The 14,519-nt window shown below is 48.0% G+C and overlaps 1 protein-coding gene across 9 annotated transcripts in view; it reads left to right on the forward strand.

The window, feature by feature from the left end:
• AGAP1 (ArfGAP with GTPase domain, ankyrin repeat and PH domain 1) overlaps positions 1 to 14,519 on the forward strand; it is a 568,266-nt gene that overhangs the window by 444,644 nt on the left and 109,103 nt on the right. For 8 of the 9 annotated variants that reach the window (XM_070463558.1, XM_070463559.1, XM_020905503.2 and 5 more), the window contains one exon: positions 1,619 to 1,780. The exons of the other annotated variant lie outside the window; for it this stretch is intronic. In XM_070463558.1, coding sequence (XP_070319659.1) covers positions 1,619 to 1,780 — 162 coding nt within the window. The remainder of the gene's footprint in view (positions 1 to 1,618; positions 1,781 to 14,519) is intronic. 9 annotated transcript variants of the gene reach the window in all.

A 14,519-nucleotide genomic window follows, 5' to 3' on the forward strand; every position in this document is an offset into this window, starting at 1 on the left:
TTAGGGTCAGGTTCTGGTGATTTCCTCCTCCCCGAGGTATGCGCCTGAGTTCTCATGTCTTCACCATCTTAAGCATTGACCCACGTGTTGCCTTCTCATCAAGACCCTCTCTGTCCCCCCACCCCTCCACCACCTCTGTGATGTCCACCCTCCACGGGCTCCTTTCCCCTCTCACCACCTTGTGACGAAGTCTGGGTTGTGACCCCTCAGCTGTCTAAATGCCACTCAGACAGGGACCTTTGTTATTCTCAGCAGTGGATCCCAGACATCTAGAAAAGTGACTGGCTCACAGTAAGTGCTCAAAAGAACGTTTGTTGAATGAATGAACGTTTATTCGTTCGTTGCACAGAAAGTTCTGTCTTTTGAGTTAACAAAGACGCTCTGTCATGAAATGATGAATTCTTAGGAGCTTGGAGGTATCTGGGTGGTGTTCCTTCATCCCTTTCTCAGTGAACTTGTTCATTCTGCTGAATTGCATGTTCATTTCATGTCTTTTAAGGGTGTTGTGTTCTTCTCTCTGATAAAGTTAGACATCATAAGTTGAGAGTTTCAGTTCCAGTGAATGATACATTTGTGCACTGATTTTAACATTTTGGTGAGAGGGTTCAGTGAATCAAAAATTGCCTGGTCTACTGCGGACTTCTAAGGACTGTTGCTAGACATTGGTGAGACAGGGCGGTGGCCTGTGGCATCTCACTAGTAATCAACTGATGTCTGGTCCTACAGAATGTTGAGGGAAGGAGACAGACGATCAGAAATACCTGTATCTTGTGTGTGAGCACACACACGAGTCAACCCCATTTAAGATGACACTCTCCTATGTATTCCTGAGTATTTCTTTTGTTCCTAATATATCAAATTATTTGTGGGAAGAGAAAAATAAACAAGTAAAAACCTCCCGCCCCGGCCAACTTTCCTTTTCCAGAACTCCAAACATGCAAAACGGAGAACTTTATAAATCAGATAAAGACAAACATGATATGATATCATTTATATATGGAATCTTAAAAAAAAAAAAAAAGGGTTCAAACGAACTTAACTACAAAGTAGAAGTGGAATCACAGATGTAGAAAACAAGCTTATGGTGACCGGGGGGAAAGGAGAAGGGATTGGGGTTGACATATACAGATGACTGTGTGTAAAATGAATAACTTAGAAGAACCTACTGTGTCACACAGGAAACTCTACTCTATACTCTATAATGACCATATGGGAAAAGAATCTAAAAAGGAGTGGGTATGTGTATATGTATCACTGATGCACTTTGGGGTACACCTGGAACTACAGCAGCATTTCAAATCAACTCTATTCCCATAAAAAATTTTTTAAAGTAATAAAGTTGGAAAAGCACTGGTCTTAAAAAAAAAAAAAAACAGGAGGACTTTAAATTCTCCTGAGCAGAAAGAAGATGCCGAGAGGAGCTCCTGCTCTGGAATGGCAGGCGGCGTGTTCGGGCATGGGGAGCCCTGACCTTTTAACACAAGGTTTGCTCTGAGCCCGCGGTTCGGAGACTGTTCCCGGGGCTTAGTAACTGGAGGAACGTTGCTGTGGTCCTTGGCAGAGTCTGGTTTCTCCGTGCTGACCTCTGCGCTCTTTTCCTTTTCCGGTCCGGCGGCAGACACGGGGCTGGGTGACCCCCTGTGCTCAAGCCCCAGCATTTCCAGCACCGCCAGCCCCAAGCTCGACCCGCCCCCCTCCCCTCACGCCAACAGAAAGAAGCATCGGAGGAAGAAAAGCACCAGCAACTTCAAAGCCGACGGCCTCTCCGGCACCGCTGACGGTAAGGCGCCCCCCCCCACCCCACCTTCCAAGGACTTTCAGGGGCAGAGCTCGCGTTTCTGAAAAGTAATTCTCACTCCTCTCATTTGTAGCATCGTTTACCCTGAACCACAAGCACTTGGGGATGCAGGTCACTGCGTGTGCCAAGGCACACGCAGTGACCTGCATCCCTGAGCTGTCGGCTGTCTTACCTCCTGACAGGTGTCGCTGGGTCCATGCTAACACTGGCGTCCCAGCCCCCCATCCATCTGGGCAGGTTGTTTGGTCTTGCCCGACCTCGGCAAGCTGGGTTCGGGTGTCCGCTCCAGCCGAGCTGTGCCACGGTGTCGCCCTCCAAAAAAGACCAGCCTCCTGAGGTAGCAATCTTCCTTGATACCTGCTCGACTTAATTTCACGTTAAGACAGCCACTCTGATCCTGGCTTTCAGCTTCGTCTGATGATAACCGCCCCCTCTATTAATGCCCATCACTCTTGTTGTTTTGTGAGCTGCATTAGTGTTTCTGTGGGCACCGTCTGTCTTGATTCTCCTCTGACTTGTTGAAGTCAGGTTTGATGCTCAGGGCTGGGCCCACGTGATCTCTCAGAAGCGGCTCCTTCTGATGGACTTACATTTTTTATTCCTTGGTGTGCCAGTGGAGGTGGACATGCACACAGGTACCCAGGCATGGTGGGAGGTGAAGTTAATGCGTTGTAATAAACAAGTTAAAGAAATACTTCAAAGGAAAGTTCAAATGTCAAAACATTGTTGTGTAACATGAATAATGATTGGTGAGACCAGTGAGAGTAAAACAGTCTGGTTTCAACAAGGATTCCATGTATGCTGGAAACAACCTTTATAGCTTACATCCTTTTCTTTCTCTATTTCTGCTGCACTTTTTCTGAAATACTCTTTTGACTGTTCAGATTGCAAGTTTGAGTGTGAAAGAAAGTGCCTGTTCCTTCCTAATATCTGAAGATAAGCTTAAATGAGATAAACCCACAATGCCTTTGTTAGCAAGGCAGGAGCAGATTTTACGGTACACGCGCTATGTCGTTTACTGTAATTCTGTGAGTTCGTGGCATTTTCATTTATAATGAGGAGACCAAGGTTCAGAGTGTCAGGGAGCTTGTTGGGGCTCTCTCATGGTGGCTGGAAAGAGTCTCGAAGCCCTTTTTCAGTGCCTGTCTTACCATTTTGCCTCCCATAGCTTCCTGCTAACAAGTTTAGCCCATAAAAACCGATTTTCTCCTGTTATGATAAATGAGGATGATTCTGTTATATCAGCAGTGGTGAAAAATAATGATTGTGGATCAAAGCACCCACTCAGACACCGCTGGCCTTCCCATTGGAAAATAAATCGCCCACAGATGCTGAGCATTGATGCAACGCCTTCCAAAAACTTCAGCAAAAAGCCCCCAGCCACGGATGGGTGGCCACACACCCCCTCTTACGAGAGGACTGGGGTAAAGTCAGGAAGATGCATGGCCACTGGCCAGGTGGGGAGCAGGTGCCCCACAGGCCCAGGGGAAGAGTAAGATTTGCCTCAGGGAAAGGTCTCAGGCCCATTTCACAGATAAACATCTTACTGTGTTTGTCGTGTGTTTCCAACTAATGACTTTTTTTTTAAAAGGTACCACTTGGTAGAAACTAATTATAAAGTCTTCCTATCACTTCATTACACACATTTCATCCTTTCTATTCATTCCACCCACCTCCTGGCATAGTGAAAACTGTGTGAATAAGATCCAGCCTGAAAGTAAATTAGTAGTGGTTGCGCGTTTAATTGGGCTGCCGGTTCAAATCAGCATCCTCCTCATCCAGTGGGTTCGCAGAAAGTTCGAGAAGTGACAGTAGGCTTGTTGGATGCCTGAAATGTTTCCATCTTCCACTTCCTGCATTATTGCGGTGGTACCGTGGGCTCTGAGCGATAGCCTGTGACGAGGCTGAGTCAGATCCTCAGCCCCAAGCCTGCCACGGGCCCTTTCATTAGGGGCCTTCCTGCCGAGGTGGTGATGCAAACAGAAAGACAGATTCAGAAGCACCCAAATTAGAAATCAAAACAGCATCTCGGGCATGTTTGATGGGTGTCGGTTGATGTGTGTTCAGAAGTTCAGTGCTAATGACTAGAAAGGACTGTGCCTCACTTTGTAGTTAAGAGGACCATCCCTATGATGCCATATCCATGACATCTTTCCACTAGAAAATAAGACAAATTCTCTGTAAAAAGAATACGGATCATTTTTCCCTAGGAAATGTTACCTTCCCAACTATAAATGAGTCATTTTGGGGAGACAGGCTATATCCAAGGCATATTGTTCTTTATTTTTTTCCCCCACATTTTAACATCTTTGAAGTCAGAACACATCATTCAATTGAGATAATTTTAGATTCACAATGATGCTCAATTTTTAAAATTTTCTTAATAACTATTAATCAAAGTGTATTGTGAGAACCATCAAAGCTAAGCCTTCTTAAAGTGAAACCTAGTTGTATATTTTTAGCGGATTGTTTAATTTTAATTATTAAAAATATTTCTATTTCTGTTTCCTGCAAAGCACTGTGACTTGTTATTGCCAGTGTATTCTCTTTGGCTTGACTTCATGCCGAAAAATTGCAATCGTAAATATAACAAGTTCTCTAGATGATGTCCATACAGTGGGTGAATCGTGTAGTTTTTGAGACACCCCGTTGGATCAGATGACTAGACTCAAATCTCTATAGAGTATGAGAAAAATGCAGTTCCCACTGAGAGTCAGCTATTTCACTCTGGGTTCCAGGGAAAATATGGCACCCTCAGCTGGGTCATTGGTGGGAATTTTCCATAGGGACTGTCAGTGGAGGCGTGGGCAGGGTGGTGTGGGGCCCCGGGGGGTAACAGGGAAAGGAGGGACTGGTTATAAGACCCAGAGGGAGGCATCTGGGGAAGACCTCCATCCGGGAATATGTCCTTCAACAGAAGGACATGTGCCATCTGGTGACCCAGAGGGTGAGGAGCCCAGGAGAAGCCCCTGGCCTCCCTGTCCCCCTTGCCTCTGGTCCCCTGCCGCCACCTCCTCGGCCAAACCCGATAAGACACCAAAGACATCAGAGCTACTGACACCACCACCCAGGCCTGCCTCCAAGGGCTTTGGAGGGCTGGCGGGGAGCTGCTAGCAGAAGCTGTGAGTTGCTCATGCCTTTCCCAGTGCCTCTTGCACACCCCTGGGCACATCTGGCCCCTGATCTAACATCAGTGCAGTAGACCAGAAGTCTCTGTCCCCCGTGGCCCCCCAAGGGCCTGGCCTGAGCCCTGCTGAGGGAGGGGTTGGAGCTCCACGTGTGAACGTCTGAACTGTCCCCCCGAAGCCCATAAAGGAGCCCCACTCTCTTCCCAGGCTCTCAGCTGAGCACCAAGTTTCTGTCACTGGGTATTTCTTACCTTTGCAGTGTCTTTGTTCAGAAGGTAAAGACTAAAAAGTGTGCCGTCATCAAATATCTATGTTGCCTGAAAATCCAGAAACACTCTGTCCACGTGGGGGCCCTTGGTGCCATAAGGATCTTGCTTCCCTGACTTCCTCGCTGCCCTGGCCCTCATCAGACTCGATTACAGAGGTTCTTTTCTGCAGAAGGACAGGTCTACACAGGATAGTTGAATTAACTAGAACGGTTGTCATCTTCCTATATTTACAATTTAAAATGAATGGATTGAGTCGCGTAAATTATGGGAGTAGCAACTGTGACCAAAGAGTTCCTTCATGAATATTTTGAGTTCCGACATGGTCACTGGGTTCACATATCACCCAGCCCTCATATGTGCTTAGTCTCTCAGTGGTGTCTGACTCATTGTGACCCCACGGACCGCAGCCTGCCAGGCGCCGTGGAATTCTCCTGTCTAGAATACTGGAGTGGGTTGCCATGCCCTCCTCCAGGGGATCCTGCCGACCCAGAGATTGAACCCGCATTGCTGGCATCTGCAGGTGGATTCTTTCCCACTGCACCACCTGGGAAGCCCATAGAGAGAGTCAATATCATAGAGTATTCCAGCCCCCTCCGGGGTTGGGGGTTCTGAGTTGGAAGAACTGCGAGGTATAAGCTAGTGTGGGTGACATTCAATTCAGTTCAGTCGCTCAGTTGTGTCCAACTCTTTGCGACCGCCATGAACCGCAGCACGCCAGGCCTCCCTGTCCATCACCAACTCCCAGAGTCCACCCAAACCCATGTCCATCGAGTCGGTGATGCCATCCAACCATCTCATCCTCTGTCGTCCCCTTCTCCTCCTGTCCCCAATCCCTCCCAGCATCAGGGTCTTTTCAAATGAGTCAGCTCTTCACATCAGGTGGCCAAAGTATTGGAGTTTCAGCTTCAACATCAGTCCTTCCAATGAACACCCAGGACTGGTCTCCTTTAGGATGGACTGGTTGGATCTCTTTGCAGTCCAAGGGACTCTCAAGAGTCTTCTCCAACACCACAGTTCAAAAGCATCAATTCTTCTGCGCTCAGCTTTCTTTATAGTCCAACTCTCGTCTAAGCCAGAAGTGCCTTGGAAAGATGGGTGTGTGTCTAGGTGTTCCCAGCGCTGAGAGCTGAGCTGTGTCCTTGGCAGGCGAGGGGCTGACTGCCATGGTGCTAACCATGCGAGGACCTAGTACGTGTCTCCAGCGCCCTCTGCATCTCTGGGCATCAGGCCCCCTACCCACCTACCCAGAGTCTTCTGCAGGTGTAGGTCTGTTCTTTCCATATATGCATTCTCTAAAAATACGTGAGCATTTTCCAGTTCTGTGGCCCCATTTGTAATGATAAAAAACACCTTTGTGATGTTTTTACCTGGGAAAACTAGACCATTCATGAAGAATGTCAGCAATGGGGCACTTCACTGTTGAGTATAACTTTGAGGGTAAGCTTCTTAGAAACCAGCATCTTCCAGGCTTCCCATGAAAAATGTGAAGGCGGCATGTAGCTTTAAAAAAAAAAAAATCTTCTGTATCATGAATACTACTTGTATTCTTATTTAGTAGGCCATTGGGAACAATGGGGTTAAAGTATCAGTGATACTCTTGGTTTTAAATTGATTTGCTCAGAATTGTTATATTTAAGAAAATGGGTAGGTTCAGATCTGGAGGCTAAACTCTACGGTGGTTACAGACCAACCAAAGTGAACTCATAGTTAGGGGGTTTGGGATGGACTTGTACGCACTGCTTTATTTAAGACGGTAACTACCGGGACCTACTGTTAGTGTAGGGAGCCCTGCTCCATGTTACGTGGCAGCCTGGATGGGAGAGGAGCCTGGGGGAGAATGGATACGTGTGTGGTCTGATGTGTGGCTGAGCTGCTCTGCCGTCCATCTGAAACCACCACAACGCTGTGAATTGGCTGTACCCCAATATAAAATTAAAAGTTTTTTTAAAAAAGAAAAGTAAATTCAGATATGGAGAAGGAGGATGGTGACCCAGCACGAGAGGCGTCAGGGCGTCCTAACTGTGTTCAAGCCTTGGAGAGACAGTCCCAGCGCGTCCTGAGTGGCCCTGACGGAGTTCATTGGGACTAGCGGGTGGAACCTTCAAGCAAGCAGATTTTGGCTCAGGTATTAAAAGGAATACTTTGTCAGAGCCGGGGCTGCCTGAGAGGCAAGGTTCCAGGTCCCCTACGGCACGTCCAGCACTGGGTGGGCCACCGTAGGGGAACCGAGGTTCTGGAAGAATGTGAACCCCAGGGGCTGGGGGCTCATGGCCAGAGTCAAGTTGAAGGGCGTGTGCCTGGACATCCCCTGGGCAGTGGGGATTTTGCAGATCACTAATGACTTGCCATCTTTTGCCGTTGCCTATGAATTGCCATCCATTCTGGGTATTCTGATCCAGGGTCCAGGAAAGAGGCTATCATGGCTGCAACTGTGCCCGTCGTCTCTGCAGTCCCGGTTCCGTGGTCCCGAAATCGGGTAGTTCTCGTTAGTTTTATAACATTCATGCAAGTTTGCATCAAGTGCTAATTTCCCTGTTTCCCCAGTGACAAGGCGAAGTGGAGAGAGGTTAAGTGGCTTTCTTGTCCAGGGTCAGGATGCTGGTAGGTGACAGAACAGTCTCTTGATTCTCTGCCTCAAGCTCTTTCCACCAGGCAAAAAGCAAGTCTTTGAGGTATGTGGAGCAGCTTTTAAATCTAGGAGTGGGGCAGGCAGAGTGACTTCCTTGATATTTCTCAGATTCCATGTAAAGACCCTGACTTTTATATGGATCATCAAATTCAGAGGTGGTAGAGCAAAGATGTTTCTTTAAAAATGCAGGACCAGTCTGGATTTACTCAATCTTATCATACAACAGAGGATTCAGAAATCTTGTTGTTGTTGGGGATTTTGTTTGTTTCTTGGCATTTTGTTATTGTTTTCTTTTTGTTTGATTTATTTTTTTTTTTTTTACTTATTTTTTTGTCCCCGTGGGTTCTTGGTGCTTTGTTCTAAAGGTCTCAGAAGGGAATTTATTTTATCCTTCTCATCTCTATCCCTTGGTTGATCATTCTGGGTTTTTTTAGACCCATTGTATGGTTGATCGTGGATAAATACTGAAATATTACTCGGTAGAGGAAACATCACAATGAATTGCCAATCACACCTGCACCCTCTAAGCCATCTGAAGTGAGGCCTCCAGCATGGTTACAAAGTTCATTCACTCCAGTTTGCAGAGGTCAGATGAGACTTAGTCTTCTTCCGTTCTTTCAGAGGACAGCCTGAAGTTGTGAATCATTCTTTCATCAAACATCAACAACAAGCACAGAGGAATCACTGTGTGTTTGGCTCAGTGGGAAACAAGACAAATAAAACTCAGTTCCTCTCTCACCCCAAGGCCCTCAGTGTCTTAATGTGGGAATAAGCCACACATCAGGGGGACTTCCCTCGTGGTCCAGTGGTTGAGAGTTCGCCTTCCAAAGCAGAGGATGTGATTCAATCCCTGGTCAGGAAGCCAGGAACCAGAGTCCCACATGCCAAGGAGGTACTAGGCCCAGTCACTGCAGCTGCTGAGCCCATGTGCTTGACGTGCATCACAACAAAAGAAAACAAATACATTCTTCAAAAAAGTATGCCCCGGGGACTGTACCTGTGATTTCAGGCAGACTATGTAAGAAAGGCGTGGGTGGTCCAGAAGAAAGATAAACCAACAATGGGTTATAAAAATCAGGGAAAGCTAACATGGAGAACTTCATGTTAGATTCTGCAAATTTAATACACAATGGTTATCTTCGTTAATAAAATGCCACAAAAGGCATCACTCTTTCATTAAATGTCGTTATTTATAGAAGCCTAAAACCCCAGTGGTAGTGGTTGAATTAGTCACAAAACAGTTTCGTTTTCACTTCAGTCAGCTCAGTTCAGTCGCTCAGTCATGTCCAACTCTTTGTGACCCAATGGATTGCAGCACACCAGGCCTTCCTGTCCATCACCAACTCCCGGAATTTACTCAAACTCATGTCCATTGAGTCGGTGATGCCATCCAACCATCTCATCCTCTGTCGTCCCCTTCTCCTCCTGCTCTCAAGAAAACAGATGTTGCTGTAATTGATCAGTGTCTTTTCATCTTAGGAAGAAAGTTTCTTTAATTAGTTGATATTTTGGAAGACACTTGGAGAGGAAATGAAGAATTCTGCAGGAGCATTGTACAACTTTTTTTCCCTACATACTCATTTTTACATAAAGGCAGCAGCCCACAGGTACATGGGGCCTCAGGTTCATCTGTGATCATTGGGTGATGCTGAGTGTCAGGCAGTTGGGAGCATCGCTGGTTAATCTGGTGATTTGGCAGGGTAGTTTATTTCTTTTGTTATTTAAGCGTCTTTTCACTTTGATGCTCTCACCTTCCCTCTGTGGGCACAGTTAACACGCTGGTTGCTCCATGTTACGTGCAATGGAGGACACGTGACTGCCAGGAAACATAATGATGACCAAGAAGCTGCCAGCATGGGGCCTTTCTCGTGGGATTTTGTGTTATTTGGAAGTGGTTAGTGAGGAAAGTCAGAGAAGACTGGGAAAGCTGTCAGGTGTTACCATCATGGGTCACTCTTGGATCTCCTACTTTGTAAACACTGCAGCAGTGTGTCTACTTGTTATAATCTTTGCAGCTGCCTTCCGTGAAAGGAAAGACAGTCAGAGGCCTCCATCATCCACTCCATCAAAATTCCATGATCAACCATCCATCATCCACTCCATCAAAATTCCATGATCAACCAGATTTCCTTCTAGCAATAAAGACTCCTCCACTGAACCTCCTTCTTAGTAAACTAGTAGCTTAGTGCCTCTGAATCGTTGAACTGAGTAGTTAATTAGAGCAAATGTGAAAGCCCGAGACTGTTAACATCTTCCTAGACGATTTCCCCACAATGCAGGACCTTTGATGAGGGGGGCCAGGTTGGCCGGGTTCTTTGCCCTTGAGGCGGGCGTGTTAGGAAACACTGGATATCTTGATGGACTTGCCTACTCCCCACAAACCAGATCATTTTTCCTGAGAGAGTTCTCAGGTGGTAACTCTGGCTTCCACAAGAATGAACTTGCTAAAATTGAGTAGATGTGGGTTTACTCTAGACATTGACATCCTAGGTGGGGCGCAGTTGACTCAAAAGCCACCCTGCAGGGTTCAGTCCTTCCAACACAAACACACACAAGCTGACGGTGCTCACAGATCCTTTGTGGAAGTCTGCGGGTCAGAAATAAACAAAGATGAGTTGATCACAGCAGGAGAAGCCAGATCAGACGATTCCCATCATGATGAGCCGACAACAAGAGAAGGATTTTTTGGTCCTTTTTTTTTTAAGTACACGCAAACGAAAGCGTTAGATTGAGTTCCATGAAAGTGCATTAATCACCTAGTGCAGGCCAAGAGCTATGCCTCGGACTGGATGGAAGAGTGACTGGGGTGGCCCCTGCCTTCAGAATGCCCACTCTCCAGTGGAGAAAGCAGATCTCTAAACAAACTGTGGCCATCAGGGCAGCCTGTGCAGGGAGCCCAAAGGACCCCAACCTAGCACCTTGGGGCCTGGAGGCACCAGTGTGAAAAATCTGCTATTCCAGAGAAAGGGGGGAAAGGACAAAAAGTGAGCACATGAGAAATTTTGGTATGAGATGTCTTGGGGGCATCCCAGGTGGCGCTAGTGGTAAAGAACCAGCCTGCCAATGCAGGAGATGTGAGAGACGTGGGTTTGATCCCTGCGTTGGGAAGATCCCCTGGAGGAGGGTATGGCAACCCACTTTGGTAATCTTGCCCAGAGAATCCCACGGAGAGAGGAGCCTGGTGGGGCTATAGCTTCCGTGGGGTCACAAAGGGTCAGACACGACTGAAGCAGCTGAGACATACACACCCAAGGTGGCTTGGAGCTCCAGCCACCAACACTCCTGGTGCAGTAGGACACACCCCACTCCCTGCCGTACAGACGAGTAGACTCGCCTTTGGAAAATGCAGACTGTTCTCAAGCTTGCTTTCTACGTGTACAGATCTGCAGAGCCCCCCTTTTACTGGCCCTAACACTCGGAGTCCTTTTTCTGCACAACCTCTCACAGCCTCCAGTGTCCAGCAGCAGAAGTCAGGATGGGCACTGTTCTTCAGGAACCCTGGACTTGAATTCTGCCTGGGTGGAGAGACCTCCCAAGTCAAACTGACTTTTAGGGGATTCTCAGATAATTTCTCATCTTCTTGACTTTCTCAAAAAAGTGGTAGAGCTGTCAGAGTCTTTGGCGGGCACTCCGTTAGCCATGAAGTCAGGGGTGTGATGTGATCTGCTCAGACCGACATCCAGGAAGGGCAGGCAGAGCAGTGTCCACCCAGTGTGTTCTTGTGTCCTTTTTCTCCTTTCGCCTTGCTGCGTATATTTTATCACAAAGGGTCCAAGCACGCAAACGGAAGCTGTCATGCTCAGAAGATAGACATGATGGTGTGTCTGCATCTCTTGCGTCTGTCTCATGCAGCCCCCAGACCCGCAGATGCTCTACAAATCGTCCGGGCAACTTGAGGAGATAAAGGCGCCCAGGAGGTGCGTACTCAGATGTTCTAGCTGAGTACGCTGCGTCTGTGCCCCCGGCCCCAGCAGTAACGAAACGGGGCCGTGTTTTATCTCATGTGTAGAGGAGACTTCGTTCCTCTTCCTGAAGATGTAAAACAAACCAACAAAAAGGATGGTGACGACATGCAAAATGCAGTCTGTGTAAAAGCAACTCGGCAAATGGGAAATATCAAATAAAAACCATACACTTTGGGTCTCAGTCTGGTTTAGCTGCCATAACAGAACTGCAGACCAGGTGGCTTAAACAGCAGAAAGTGACTCCTTTCCATTCTGGAGGCTGCGTCATTCAAGATCAAGGTGCAGGCCCGCTGGGTTCCTGGCCTGCAGGGCCAGCTTTCTCACTGCGGCCTTTGTTCAATGCACAGAAAGCGCTCTCTCCCCTTCTTGGAAAGGCACTAACCGTATCCTAGGGGCCCCACCATCGTCTTCAGATGTCATCACATTGGGGGTGATGAACAGCAGACGAACTTTGGGAGGACGCAGACACTCAGATCATAAGACCTGTGACCTTCTCTTCCTGTTTGTGGGATTCATGGACCCGGTCACTCTGCAAATCGCCACTTGTGGTGTTCACTGAGCCCTCCCTCCGCCGCATCCTGGGTCCCTTGTTGGAATAGGTCTTCAAGCCCCCAGGGAGGAAGCCATGGTTCAGTGACTGCTGTCAAACAGGCGTTACCTCATTGCATCCTTCGTGCAACCCACAGTGTCAGACGAGGAGGTGGCGTGGTCTGCTGTTTTCTCAGGTGAGGCCTGCAGCTGGGTGACGTTGAGTGGTTTGCCGGAGGCGGGCAGATGAGTGTGAATTGGGGGGCCGCCTCGGGCCTCTGGGCTCAGAGGTCTGCATGACCCTCCGTGCCCTTGTCCACCTGGCCGGGCCCTCTGTGGCTCGGGCGTGACGAGGATCCTGCAGGCATGGCTCAGCCCTGAGGCTCCTGGAGAGGCTTCTCCCCATCGCAGCCGGGTGCCCGCCACCCCCAGCATGGCCCGTAAGAACGTGGAAGCAGCGATTCCTTTGCTAGTTTTGACCCCAGCCTCTCTCCTCAGGACCCCCGTTACAACACGGCTCCTTTACAAACAACATGGCTCTTGTTGCGCATGTCTGCGGCAGGGGGTAGGATCACTGCTTCAGCTACTTTGCAGACAATCAGAACGTCCAGGGGACATGACGTAACTTTTTTTGGACTTAAGGATGTTTGACTCAGAGGCAGTCAGCCCAGCTTTTAAGTTCATTATGAGGACGATGTTCTTTGTGGGCTTTTGGAGTTGGGGAGTGATCGTGTTTAAGGACAGTTGGAGGGAGGAGGGGGCTTTTGATCTTGCTCCCCGTCATTCATTGGAACCCTGCCTTGGGCTGATCTAAGTCTGATCAGATGTCCGTCTCATCTTGCTGGCGGGTCTGATCTCCACGCACTCGCCCTCGAGCGGGTGTGGCTTGAGATGAACTCGGTGTGTTTATTTAGGAATCTTTGCTAATGCGCCCCTGCCTTTCAACTCCACCCCCTTTCTCATCTCAGACACACAACGGGGCCGCAGGTATTAAGCCCAGGATGTTAACCGCCAATGAAAGAAGAAGATACGGCAAAAAACTTCAGTCGTCGCCCCTGAGATGCACACACAACCTAACAAGCCTCCTTTTGTACTCGGGACATGGAGAAAATTGGCCATTTGTCTGTGGGGTAATGGGCTTTGCTGCCACAAGAGCAATTCTCAAATGGTTAAATTCAATGACATTATCTGCGAGTTCATGAAAGCGACTGCCGCACACAGTTTAATTCCATTTAATTTTTTTTAAAGGAGGGGAAAAAAAAAGGCCGAGGGGAAATGTTTTAGTTTCTCTTCAGCTGATGTCTCCCTGCTTCTTCTTAAAAGTGCCTTTCTAGTTGCCGTGTGGTGATGTGATCATTATCTGCCACCTCGTCGCCTTGCCGCCTCTGCATGCAGTAAAATACAAAAAGAGAGAGAGACAGACAGACCGGGGGAGCTTGTGAAGTATGAGTTCCTATCCGAAGACTCATTGCCTGCGATCCGTACCGCTTGACAGTAATGATCTTATTACAGTACTCTGGACCTTGAAGAGATTTCGTGAGGAGAGCGAAAGGACAAGCCTCCATGTAATCAAGTGGTGCTGAATATTCCACGCGTTTCTGATCACCCGCTGATTGGCCACCGTTCTAGCCCATCTTCTAGTCAATTATGCATGGCCCCTGTGCTCCTCGCCTAGTCAGAGACATTGATGGCTGTTGTCTGGGTTCTGGCAGGCGGCCAGGGGGTTTGAAGCGCCGCGCATACTGTCCTCCCAGGATAAGTGCTTTTTTCGTTGGAATTGATTACCTTTCTTTGAGTTTTGCCTAATAGCAAAACTGCATTTGGAGAAGACTTCAGGTGAAAAACGGACACATTAGCCGTTGAGAGCGTCCGAACTCCTAGTCAATTTTTTAGGCTTCCCTTGTCTCCGTCTAATTTCTGTTTAATGAGAGCTTTTTGGAGAATGCTGAAGGTGTTTCACGGCGCAGGCCGCCGAGCGCACGTGTAGTGTGGGGAGGAGCACAGTGATGGGACCTCGGTGGTTTGGGTTCCTGAATTAATCCAGGTACCGTCTCAAGCTTGGGGAGATATATCTCTTGTCGGTTAGTGTCCATCTCAGCCAAGAGCTTTAATTAGTTAGCGATATTTTCATCTGTAGGAAAAGAAGTAATGAGTTCTTCCTGCCATCCACTGACCCACCTTTAGTCATTGTGGGGAGTGCGT

This window comes from Odocoileus virginianus, unplaced genomic scaffold, assembly GCF_023699985.2.
Source record: "Odocoileus virginianus isolate 20LAN1187 ecotype Illinois unplaced genomic scaffold, Ovbor_1.2 Unplaced_Contig_4, whole genome shotgun sequence".
Lineage (NCBI taxonomy): Eukaryota > Metazoa > Chordata > Mammalia > Artiodactyla > Cervidae > Odocoileus > Odocoileus virginianus.